Source organism: Silene latifolia, chromosome 4, assembly GCF_048544455.1.
Source record: "Silene latifolia isolate original U9 population chromosome 4, ASM4854445v1, whole genome shotgun sequence".
Lineage (NCBI taxonomy): Eukaryota > Viridiplantae > Streptophyta > Magnoliopsida > Caryophyllales > Caryophyllaceae > Silene > Silene latifolia.
Genome location: NC_133529.1, coordinates 109961172 through 109975022, shown reverse-complemented (window position 1 = coordinate 109975022; position 13851 = coordinate 109961172). Strand labels below are relative to the sequence as shown.

Below are 13851 nucleotides of genomic sequence, written 5' to 3'. Positions count from 1 at the left end.
ATTCATATTTATGCACAAGTTAATTACCCTAACCTCTTAGGACTCAAAATTAGTCTTCACTAATTACTTGACTATAATTAACTTATATTTCTAAAATTGTTCATTAATGGACCTAAAATTTAAGTAATAAAAATGCTATAAACTTCAAATAAATCACAAAAATTTCAAATAAATTCAAAATTCAAAATTTAAACTTATGAACATTCTGGAAAAATACCATGACACTCATAATGTTCAAAAACATAGGTTAAAATTTCGTAAAATTATCGGAAAAACTATGTTGCGGTTTATCGGTTTTAACAATAAAATCATAAAAACATAAGAAAAATTATATTCATCAACTTTTCAATTTTAGATCTGAAAAAGATAATAAAATGCAACATGTGACGTTTTTCCTTAGTCATGGAGTATGTTTTAGCAATTATATACTAATTAAGTCACTATTTATGCTATTTTTCATCAAAAATCCATAAATCATGCATAAAGAATTCAATATAGACTATTATTTTACACACATCTTGTAAAATTGCATGTGACAACATACTAAACTTCTATGACCAGATTCGAAATTTATCATATATTAACCTATTTATCTTCTAAATCCGATTTTAAACATGAAAAATCCATTTTTCGAGCATAAGAACTCCAAAAATTATAACAATTTACAGGTCATCTCAAAATAATACATGTGATAACATATCCAAAAATTACTGGAAAATTCGAAGTTTAGCTAATTTTAGTTCGAAAATGACATTTTATTCATAAAATCATATTTTTAATGCCATTATTATGTAAGATGAACAATAAAATCCATAAATTAACCAAAATATCCTAAAAACATTTTAGGACCAGAAACTTTAACATGCATAAATTATTTTCGTGATATATCATAATAACACAAATTAAACAAGTTTTATATGTTAATCGTATAACTCGGAAAAACTTTTAACCGATTTGCATGCAAACAACCAAGGCTCTTGATACCGCTTGTTAGAAATCTAGATCTCTATACTCAACATATTCATATTATGTAGTGATTTTAATTTAGTCATAAAATTAAAAGGTGATCTTATGCATGCAAACTATAAACAATTTAAAGAAGAAATCTTCATCTTACATTGGTATTTCGGTTTATATGGGCACAAGAGAGTTCTCCTTCTCTCTTGTTCTTGTGCTCTCCTTAATGGATGAACAAGGATCCAAGTATAGGATCCCTCCAAAAGTAAAATACCCAAGGTAAACTCTTAATCAAATTAATATTATGTATACTAGATTAATATTAATTTAGTGTAAAAATTGACCCAAAAATATTTGATTTTGGTCTCCTAAAAACCGGTTTTAAGAGAGAAGGTAGAGGAAGGTTTTTGTCTTTCTAAAAGTTCTTATTTTTAGATGATGAATGAATTAGCTAATACACTAAACTATCATGTAGTGCAAATGATAAAATATAAGGCAAAACCCTTGGTTTGGCTCCTATGAAAAACCGGGTAAGGGGAAGAGGAGGGAAGAAGAGAGAGCCAATGCATGCATGAGTTTGTCTTCACAATGACAACTAGGTAGCATGGCTAGTCTATTAGGGAAATGATTATGTTTTCCATTAACATAATCAATACAATATTAGCCTAATCCTCCTCTTAATTTCGGTACATATGTAAAATGGAATCCATTTTATTTTTGTCAATTTGTCAATATGTCACATGTCACATAAAATTGTTATGTATTTTTAACATATTAAAAATCAACGTATTAATAAAAATACGTCATATACAAAAATCGACTTAGTAATTCATAATTACTTGTACCAAAATATTTTACCAATTTATAAATCACAATAACTTGTATTTATAATAATTCATTCAATTTCAATTGTTTCCTTAAACAATAATTTCATCTAAGTAATGAAACAATTCGACATTTAGACCGTATCTCATTTAATCAAATTTCAATGAGACACGTAAATATTACTTCCAAAATCGTCCGTCAATTTTAAATATTTTAATTGACCCGTATCGTCATACGATCAATTAAATGATCAATTAAGAGTGTTACCCTTTAGGTATGACCTAAGGGGATCAACTGGTCACCACCGTCTCACGACAGTAATGTCAAACTCTAGTCAACCAATCATTACCGATATGTGTGGACCAGTTGACAGTAAAATATTACTTCCCAATTGTATTCTTTATAATGAGACTTAAACATGTGATCATCATGATCAACTATCGTGATCGCATTATTGTCGGAGGACACATATTCCAACAGTTACACCGCATCATAATGAAAAGAAATCATGAACTCCAAAGTCAGAAAAGCATAGGAGTGTTTCCTAAGACGATACAACCCGGTCATACCCAAAGTCTCAAAGATGTGTCTCACATCAGTCTCAATTCCTAGGTCCGTCAAGATGGTAGTATCAATACAGCGGGTAGGTCTCATACGACGTTTCTGTAGCTCAATAAACGCATCTCTTTGCTTGAAATCGGCAAAGACGATGGTAGGGTACTCCGGTACAGATGGGACCGTAGGTCCCCCACTCTCCTCACCAACCTCAGGCACAGAAGCCCTCCCCCTCTTACTGTGACGGGTACCAAATGTAGGTCTCGGCATCTGTTTGCAACACATATTTTAGATACACAACAAACACTTACTTGAAAACATATAAACTTTCATATATATTCATAGAAAAAGGACTACTATATACACACTTTCACCAAACAATCCAAAACTTCAAGTATACAACTTTCAAATTCTAGTCAGACGGTCTCACAGCTACAAAAATATTGGAGAGCATCACTTCAATTAACATATCAACTAGCAAATTTAAAGCATTAAACTTTCAAAATAATTTTCCAATTAAAAAACTATCAAAAGATTTTGGGGTGATTTTCAGTTTGGGGCACTTTTAAGACGGAGTTTTAAGGCAAAATTTTGAACAAAATTCATCAAAATCAACACTAAACATGATACCCATAACATACACTACTTAATTTTTCCCTTTTCATATGCAAAAGACAACCAAAAATCAATTTGAATCCCCAAACCCTAGAAAATTCGGTACTGACAAACCCCCAAATTGATTCGATTTTTCTACCTTAGCATCAATAATGAACAAATTAAAGTAATTAAATCGTGGTACAACAACTATAAGCAATATTTCATGCATATAAATCAAATTTTCAGAAAAGTTCCAACAACTTACATGTTTCTAATCAATTAAAAACATAGAAAAGGATGAACAATCTTACCTTGAATGATTAGCAAGTAAAAAGGATGAATTAAACAAGAAGAGCACCAAGAATTCAAGCACCAAATCACAAATTTGGAGAACAAGAAGAGGAATATAGAGGATTTAGGATTTAGGTATAAAGAGAAATAGAAAGAAGAAAGATAGGAAAAAGGTATAAGGAACCCGTAAAATCCCGTGTACTGTTCACTTACTCGATCGAGTAAGTAGGTTACTCGATCGAGTGGCCTCTATTCGATCGAGTTGGGGCTACTCGATCGAGTTTTCCCTGGCAGATCCATTTTTTTCGGCCTTATAGCCCCCTAACTAGATTGAATAAGGTCTACTCGGTCAAGAAAGGTTTGGTACACGGTTAAAAGTTTCAACTGTAGTCAACGATTCCTGCAAAACAACAACTCGTGTCGATTCCAAAATGTATTTGAAAATCGTCACAGATTATTATATTCATTCACAACACATTATCACTGTATGGGTAAAAATACCCTCTCATTTTCATCATGACGTGGCAACTCGCTATTGGGTAAGATAGAGGCACACTGATCAATGACAAGGCAGCAGGCTGCTAGACCAAGGAAGAACAAGGGGGGATGAACCTGGACGTTCAAGTAATACAAAGGCCACGGTTGAACTAAATAACAAACAGCCAGCAGGAACTTTGAAATGGTCAGCAAGAACATTGCGGTTATCAGCGGGAGCTTTGACGAAGTCAGCAACCACTTCCTATTTCATAGGAAGTGGAGCATATGGTTGAGAAAACATAGGGACATGTGCGACAATTCAAGGAAGGCTATAAAAGAGCAACAAACTCAAGGCATTCGGGATCATCAACTCCACTCGAAGAAATACCATTCATCAGCCTGCAACACTCAATAACTAACACAAATAGAATCATATACACCATTTGTGTCATTTGTACTTAGCCATTTGGAGATCTTTCTGCTATTCCTCCTGATTGTTCCAGCTAGGTTTATCCTCGAATTCTATTATTACTAGTGGATCATTGGTGGGATACCATTCCCCCCGCGGTTTTTCCCATATTTTGGGTTTCCCGCGTCACCATTTTGCTTGTGTCATTTGTCTCTCTTTCTTTTCGTTTGTTTCTCTTTCGTACTAGTTGTTTACTTTCGTTCTCGCTATATTCTTACTATCGATCTACTTAAGTCTTTAATATCGTATTTTAATTGGAATAGCCGCATTAACTCACAAATATTTAGTCGGTAAAATATTACGAAGTAATACAAAGGCCATGGTTGAACTAAATAACAAACAGCCAGCATGAACGTTGAAATGGTCAGCAGGAACATTGCGGTTATCAGCAGGAGCTTTGGCGAAGTCAGCAACCACTTCTTATTTCATAGGAAGTGGAGCATATGGTTGAGAAAACATAGGGACATGTGCGACAATTCAAGGAAGGCTATAAAAGAGCAACAAACTCAAGGCATTCGGGATCATCAACTCCACTCGAATAAATACCATTCATCAGCCTGCAACACTCAATAATTAACACATATAGAATCATATACACCATTCGTGTCATTTGTACTTAGCCATTTGGAGATCTTTCTTTTGTTCCTCCTGATTGTTCCAGCTAGGTTTATCCTCGAATGCTATTATTACTAGTGGATCATTGGTGGGATACCATTCCCCCCGCGGTTTTTCCCACATTTTGGGTTTCCCGCGTCACCATTTTACTTGTGTCATTTGTCTCTATTTCTTTTCGTTTGTTTCTCTTTCATACTAGTTGTTTACTTTCGTTCTCGCTATAATCTTACTATCGATCTACTTAAGTCTTTAATATCGTATTTTAATTGGAATAGCCGCATTGATTCACAAATCTTTAGTCGGTAAAATCTTACCAAAACAATTTGGCGCCCACCGTGGGGTATTGTGGTTAAAATCTTGGTTAAAATACCTCTTTTCGAAATATCCAAATATCTCTATAGTTGGTCATGTCAGGATCCAATCGGAACGTATCTGATACGATGAGTACATCAGCGCAAACTCCAGTAGTAGGGACGCCGCCAGCAACCTCCGATGTTCCAACAACGGCGGTCCCTACCACCAGAGTGACTGTGCATCAGCAAAGCCTCCTTACTCCCCCAAAATCACAGATTTGGGAGCAGGGAAGGTTGGAAAATCACCAGTTATTAATACTGTACCCAAGCCTAATAGGGATGGGAGTCCGCAGCGCCCAGGATCACCAGGACACCTGACATGGGCGCGTTTCTCAGGAGCGTCACAACCGGATCCGGTACAACAGTTGCTCCAAGGATGACATCCTTGCAGCAGGCGGTGATAGGGCTACAAAGGGACAACCAGTCCTTGCAGGAAAAGATAGATGCAATGTCACCCCTGGGAACGACCCAGCAGATGGCAAGGTTAACACTCGGCCAGGGGAATGCCAGGGAGTACTCAGGGAGACTACTGCCGCAAAATCTAGTGACCAGGCTCGATATGGATATGCTGCCACCAGGGGTAACCACACCACCCGAGCAAGTATATCCAGCAGGAACGGTGGCCACCCAGGGTACAATCCAACCACCAGGGGTTCCACCACCACCGAGGATGCCGCAAACGTACCCTATGGTACTCAATCCTGTGGGATTAGGAGCACTAACTCCAGATCCCATTCCAACAACCAGCAGTACGCCAGTGGTACCAAGAAGCAATCCAGGGGAACAGTCAGCAAGAAATGTATATCCCGGGATGTGCTCCTATATGTCATATACTCCGGACAACCAGTTCAGGCCTATTGTGAACTCAACACCATTACCTGGAAGCTACATGGTCCCTCCTTACATGTCAGGAGGAACACCAAATCCATATGGGGATTACTTCGTACCCCACAACCAGGGTATGGGGATAGGAAGCCATGTAGAACAACAGTTGCAGGATATCAGGTCCCTACTCAGCAAGGTTCTAGGGTTACCACGTCCCATGGAGGTGTCAACCCCAGAGTGCTATGCGGATTCCCCATTTGTGGACAGCATTGCCCTTGTCAGCATGCCAAAGGGGTTTACCACGCCGACAATGACGTTGTATGATGGAACAGAGGATCCGCTGGAGCACATCAACCAGTACAAACAGAAAATGATGGTGGTTGCAGCAACAAGGCCTGAAAAGGAGGCATGAATGTGCAAAGGATTCGGTTCCACCTTGTCAGGAGCCGCACTCCAGTGGTTCGTTAACCTTCCCAACAAGTCTATTTCCAACTTCGCGGGGTTAGTGAACGTCTTTAATCAACGATTAAAGCGATCAAAGCGAGAAAAATTATCCAGTGATCTATACCGGATCGTCCAGAGGTTCGAGGAGTCCACCAGGGATTATCTCGCCAGATTCAATGTGGAAAAAATATCTATCTTTAGGTGCGACCCTACAACAACAGTCAATGCCTTTAGAAGGGGACTGCATCGCGACTCTGATTTGTACAAGGATCTCACCAAGCACTCATGTGCCACCTGCGAGGAAGTCAAACAAATGGCAGAGGCTACTTATCGCCTAGAGAAGGATGAGGATAGAAGGGACCTGTACGGAACAGATTCGCCCAGCATAAAAATCACAACAGAGAAGAAGAACGAAAGAGCCAAACCTTACAACAAGAACACAGTGAACAAAGTCTCAGGAGAAACAGAGAGCACCGAAGCTCCACCTAAGCTCAGCGAGTATGGGTTCACCACTGGACTTGCTGGGGTATTGAAGGCAATCAGAGAACTAGGGCAGAGGGTCAGGTGGCCCAAGAAGCCTACCCCAGGGAGAACGACAGAAGAGATGCCAGCAAAAGGTGTGAATACCACAACGATATTGGCCACAATACAGAAGATTGTGTAGTACTACGAAAGGAAGTGAAGCACCTCTACAATGCTGGATGCTTGGATCAGCTGCTTCCCAAGGGAGCGAAATCTGGAAAGGTCAATACTGCTGACCAGGCCCAACCATCCCCACCTCCACCTTACTCAAAGATCATGAGCGTCATCACAGGAGGATCGGAGATATGTGGTCTCACTTATTCAGCAGCAAAGCGCCATGCAACCGAGACCAAAGGAGATAAACCAGAGTTCTCCCTCGGGGTCAGCAGACAAGATCTACCAACAATCTCATTTGACGAGGCAGACATACCCGATGAGGCAGAACACTACCATGACGCCTTGATCATTACCCTTTCTATAGGGAATTGTTTTTTAAAAAGATATTGGTAGATACAGGAAGCTCTGTGAATCTAATAATGCTGAAAACCTTGAAGAACATGAAGTTCAGCGAGAAAGACCTAGTGCAGAAGGCAGTACCCTTGGTAGGCTTCAGCGGAGAAACTAAACAATCCCTTGGAGAAATAGTGATACCTACCTTTGCAAGGGTTATGAACAAACAGGTACGGTACTTGGTCATTGATGGTCCGTCAACTTATAACGTGATACTTGGAAGGCCTTGGATCCATGAAATGAAAGCGGTACCATCAACGTACCATCAGAGCCTGAAGTTCCCCACACACTGGGGGGTACAGGAGATACGGGGAGATCAAAATGTCGCTCGGGATTACTATAAGAACGCTCTGAAACCCACTGCAGCTGGTCCAGCATAGCAATTACAGAAACTGTGCGTCCATAGGGAGTATATCGCACCTCCCCAGGAGGAACTCGACGAAGTAGTCCTGGACCCACAGTTTCCAGCAAGAACAGTGATGGTAGGAGCTGATTGTGCAGGTGACATCCGTGAGCAGATAACTGAATTTCTACGTACTAACATGGATTGTTTCGCCTGGTCACATAGCGACATGATTGGCATAGATCCAAGTGTAATTACACACCGGTTAAATGTAGACCCCAGCTTTCCTCCACCGGCAGAGAAAAGGCGGAAATTTGCTCCCGAAAGGAACGAGGTGATAAACCAGAGGTAGACAACCTCCTGGCAAGAAAGATCGGGGAAGTTAACTACCCAGAATGGCTCTCGAATGTTGTGGTTGTACCCAAGAAGAACAACAAGTGGAGAGTATGTGTTGATTTCACAGATTTTAACAAAGTTTGCCCAAAAGACCCGTTCCCCCTGCCGCACATTGATTCCATGGTAGATGCAACAGCAGGGCATGAGCTACTTACCTTCCTCGACGCCTGGAGTGAGTACAACCAGATAAAAATGGACCCTAAGGATTAGGAGAAAACAGCCTTCAGATCTAACAGAGGCTTGTACTGCTACAATGTGATGCCCTTTGGCCTCAGGAATGTCGGTTCCATCTATCAGCGCCTGGTGAACAGAATGTTCAAGGAGGAAATAGGGAGAACAATGGAAGTTTACATTGACGATATGGTAGTCAAATCCGAGAAGGCAGAACAACACATGTCCCACCTGGAAAATACCTTCTCGATCCTCAGAAAATACCATATGAAGCTGAACCCCCTGAAATGCACTTTTGGAGTCTCCTCGGGGAAATTCCTGGGGTACTTGGTGACGCAAAGAGGGATAGAGGCCAACACGGAGCAAATCAAAGCAGTACTCCAGTTAGAATCTCCTCAGAAACCAAAGGTCGTACAGAGGCTCATAGGACGGGTATCAGCCTTAAACCGGTTCTTATCAAGGTCCTCAGACAGGTGCCGACTGTTCTATGACATCCTGAGGAAGAGCCAGAAGTTTGAATGGACGCAGGAGCACGAAAAGGCATTTGGGGAGCTCAAGCAATACCTAAGCACCCGCCTCTTCTCTCCAAGCCAGAACAGGGAGAACCACTGTACTTGTATCTGTCAGTAACAGAGGCGGCTGTAAGCGCTGTACTGGTACGAGAGCACGAAGGTATGCAGAAACCAGTATACTATATAAGCAAGTCTCTGTTACTTGCAGAGACCAGGTACACATCTCTAGAAAAACTCGTTTTAGCACTTGTAACTGCTTCGTACAAATTGCGTCCCTATTTTGAGTCACATACAATTTCTGTGACACCCTTAAAATTTAGTGTTATCTAATTACTTAAATGCGTAAATTCTACGGAAAAACTGGTAGGATACGTTTGTAAATGGTTCAACTAGATAAAACCTGCAATTTAAAAAAAATTTCTAACTAAACCATTCACAACCAATCCAACTCAAGAAGTCCAACATTCCCAGAAGCGGGTGCCAAAACCCTGTAGAAGCTGATGAACTACTTTACATGCCATAGCTAAATAGAAAGTAGAATGATACAAACCCAAAATAGAAAAAGGGAGACATATGTCCCTTCAAATTATATACAAAACCAAAAGTTAAAAGGTTATATACATAACCAAAAGATAAAAGGTTTCTACAAAAGAAAGTCAAACTAGGTCCAAGGTTCCTTGCTCACTAGCTCGTCTGTGACCCCAAGAAAGAATCAACAACCTGTCAATCGCATTTTATACAAACGCGAAAGCCACAATTCAGTGGGGAGTAACTTCGAGTCCTCCCAGCCACGAATCGTCAAAATTAATGTACATGTAGTAAAACATGTGAACAAGATGATAAAGAATTCAATTATCAATCATTCTAACATATGAACCCTAAACTGACCAGACTAAACTAACATGTGAAACATTTAACAAATTGTAATCCAAACTCTATCAACCATAGCCGGCTTGCATCTCACCTTCTATGATTCATAGAATCATCAAACAAGAAAGGGCAATATATGAAAGACAGGCATAAGTTCTTAGCACCGTCAATAGTCACTTTGTAACTCGAGTCTATACCACGAGGTAGGGAAGGTAATCGAACCGGTATCTTGGCTCAGCGGTTACTATTAAGAAAACATGGCCAAGAGACAACACAACCCTAGCCTAAAATCTGCGCAGACCTAGACATGCGGATACACACCACCGCACCCAAGACCCACAACTTTTTTTAAAACAAAGTGAAGTGAGTACCCTAAGGACACCACCGAAGGGTTGGCTAGTACTTAAGCTGACCCCATACTATCAAAATAAGTACCTGAGGTCATGCCCCAACTTGGATATAAATCCACTAGTCAGGAACACAAAGGCTATCAAGCAGTGAACATATACTCGTCAGAGACTATAAAGACCTATCTATGATGAAGGCCGAAATACTCACCTAGGACCTAGTCCCACTAGTCCCACTTGAATACTTTAGCCCACACCACACAAGACTCACCACACAAGTCATTTAAGACACCCACTTAACCATAAGAGGGCAAAAAGTCCTACTTACCAACATAAAATCTAATATTCTATCATGTGAAAGGCTATATACAGCATACAATCCAACAGTTCCTCAATAAGTACTCAATACTAATTTCCAATCCTAGCAATTCTAACAATATTTAAGGCTTTAGGGGAAACTAGGGCCATTACTACAAAATAAGAAGCTATTTAAATTCAACTAACTACACATGTGAAATAGAGATATAATAAATGGCCTAAAACAAGAAAAAGGCCGATTATCTAAATCATTCAACCGAATTTTTACCCGCAACCCCACCCTGCGGCAGTGCGGGTCAAATTGCGGTGACCAATCACTCAATTAATCGACATCGCATCGATCCAAAGGGACTAAGGCTCGATTTTGGCACAATCAACAAAACATTACAATTATCACTATAAAATTCATTTTGAGCCTATTAATTACCATTTCATTTTGTAAATTATCCTAACATGTGATAATTGTCGATATAACATAATTTTTCTACCATTAGCATAACTTTTAGCTACTTTTATGATTCCCTTAACAAGTTTAACCATGTATACTCATTCTAATTATATCCTTGATGAACCTAAAATGACGGACAAAGCATGGAAAACCGCGAAACAAGCAACGGACCGACCCGGACCAACCGTGGAGCTAGCCGTGGGCCTGCCACTGCCTGCCGCCGGGCCGCCCCACCCTTACTCCTCTCATTTTTTTTTTCCATTTTTACTCAGTATAAGACCGCCTGAAAATTAATTAATCGTCCCCAATTCAACTTTGATAATTTAAACTAACAAAAGGCATAATTTAAGCATAGTTTAAGCATGCATGCAACAAATTTATCATGTGAAAACTACTATTCAAACAAAAATCACCAAACATACAAAAACAACAAAGATTGTGACGATAATTCGCCGAGTAACTCGAAATATGTTACCTTAAGCTAGAAAAAGAGCAATTAGCACCTCAAAACCCAAACCCTAACTAGCAACTATCCGCTATCTTCGATAATATACGAGTCCCCGAACTCGTCCTCCAAATCTTCACCTAATTAAACAATAAAAACACCATAAATAAGCATATAAACCGAAATTTCCGAAAAGTGGTCTTAAAACAACTTCAAGAAAACTGAAATTAAATTATACCCAGTTGTAGATCGCGGCGAGGGGATTCCGGAAAGGTAAATTTCGCGAAAAACCGATAAGAAACGAGCAAGTTATGTCGATTTTTAGCTTGGAATGATGAAAATGGTGTTTTTTTAAAAAGTAGAAGATGAAGGTAGAGGAAAACCAGAAAAAAGAAAGAAAAGGGAGGGGGAAGCCGTGTAAGGGAGAAGGAAAGGAGAAAAAGGAAGTGCGGGATTTTTAGTCGGGATTTTTACGAGTCGGGTTTGACTTGTTTCAATAATAATTAAATCCGTAAGTCAAATGCAAATTCCGTCAAGACCAAAGTCTTTAAACACGAGATTACAATAAAATTGAGTATTCATACGACCCATTTCCAAATTCGTTTACCCAACGTTCAAACGAATTGTCATTTTCCCCCCGATACGCCCTTATTTCGAAATAAAAGATTTTACACGGTTTAAACTATTTTTAAACATTTCAAAAATATCAAAATAAATACTTTTCTTCAAAATATAATAAAATTATATTTCTTTGAATTATTTTTACTTTAATTACCTTAAATATCAAATTTTATTTGATTAATAAATTATTTCCAAATATATTAATCGGTCCGAAATTTACGGGCGTTACAATCACCCCTCCTTTTAAAAAGTTTCGCCCTCGAAACTTAGAAGGAAAAATTATAGTTATAAGAAAATATAGGTATCCTTTCAATGAAACGGTGATACTCTTGTTGATCAGACAAGAACATCCATATTCATATCAAGATATAAAAATATTTCTACACCAATAAATGAGAAAACCCATTATTGGGACGTCACCAACAACGAGATTTAACACTCACTAATGTTAAAACCATTGAAAATCATAAAAGCATTTTCAAACTTTTAGTTTAAAATTCCATAATAAGAACAATATCTTACTAAATTATGATTATACAAGGCTTAGTAACTCGGAAAAAGAGTAAGAAAAGGAATTATTACACAAAACGAGAAATAGCTTAGATATCCAATCGAACATTAGGGTTGAAAGAGAGTGAGAAATCATTTTCAAATGTTATAGAAAGAGGTCAATTTGTAGATTTCACTCCAAATTAAGGAAAAATAAACCAAAAGTTTACTCAAACTATATAGAATCTATGCAAGATGGAAAACAACTCGGGAACGAGAAGTGCAAGTCGCGATAGGGAACTCACACCCAACAGACAAGAAGGAATTGAACTTTTGAAGGTGGATTTTTTGGATGAAGTCAATAAAGATGTCAACGAACAAGACGCTTTACTCAGGAGGTCAAATGAGTTCCATAAAGGCGAACACAACGGAACAAGCCAGAATAGTAAGAATACAATTGTCAGAGATCGGAATTAGGAAGATCGGTACATCGAGAAAGGTTCACAATCCTATTTCCCAACAATATTCCAATTCCAATAGAAAGATTCCTCAAAGGATTAGATATAAAGTCCCAATTTACAATAACATTCCAAAACAACTTTCACAAGCCTAAGGTCAAGGCTTCCAACAAAGTTATATTCGTATCCCACTAGTGTCAACTATGGGTTCCTCAAATTCTACAAGGTTTTCATTTCAAAACAAGGTAGTGACATACCAACCCCAAAATCCGAAAAATTAATAGGATCTCACGTTCCTCTATCCTTTTATTTATTAAGGATTGCCAAAAGCGGAACTACACTCAGCTACAACACCGTCCCATCATCTCAAGTACTCAATGCGACCTCAAGGTCTATAAAACTATAGGATTAACAAATTCTTCTCAAGACTAAGTCTCTCTCAACTCCAGAACTTACAAGAGCCAACTAATACCAAATTACACCACCAATCCATTCTGGTCATCCACATCTCAAGGAATATTCTTTCAAATTTGACATCCTAAAACTTACTTACCATCAAATTCCCAAGGAACAAGGTCTTAATTGTAACCACACTTTATCTCCTCAAAGTTCCTAAAACCATAAGTGCAACTATATTCTTTAACCTAACAATTGGTGTCAACCAAACCATTACCCTTTCTAGTTACCAAAACAAGTACTAAGACTTCCCAACAATGTAGCTTACTCTCACTCTCATAACATACTTCAAGTAGTAATCAATATCACCCTCTAAAACCAACAAATAATCCCACATTTAACATTTCCCACATGATAACATATACACTATCAAACCCTCATATCCAAAATGATTATGGAAGCCCAACCCAAACTCGGCTACTTAGTCAAACCTATATCCTCAAATCACATCTCACAAACTCTGTAAACATGGTCAACAGGGTACCAACTATACTAAGGAGGTAAGGAGTGATAACGGAATAGAGAAACAGTAAAACA

General features: G+C 38.7%; 1 protein-coding gene across 1 annotated transcript; it reads left to right on the top strand.

Annotated features, from left to right (window-relative positions):
* Nucleotides 1-6376: 6376 nt before the first annotated feature.
* On the top strand, nt 6377-7820 carry LOC141651915 (uncharacterized). Its single transcript, XM_074459606.1, has 3 exons — nt 6377-7027; nt 7123-7311; nt 7431-7820. The coding sequence occupies exons 1-3, from the start codon at nt 6377-6379 to the stop codon at nt 7818-7820; spliced, it is 1230 nt and encodes a 409-aa protein (XP_074315707.1).
* The last annotated feature ends 6031 nt before the right edge of the window (nt 7821-13851 follow it).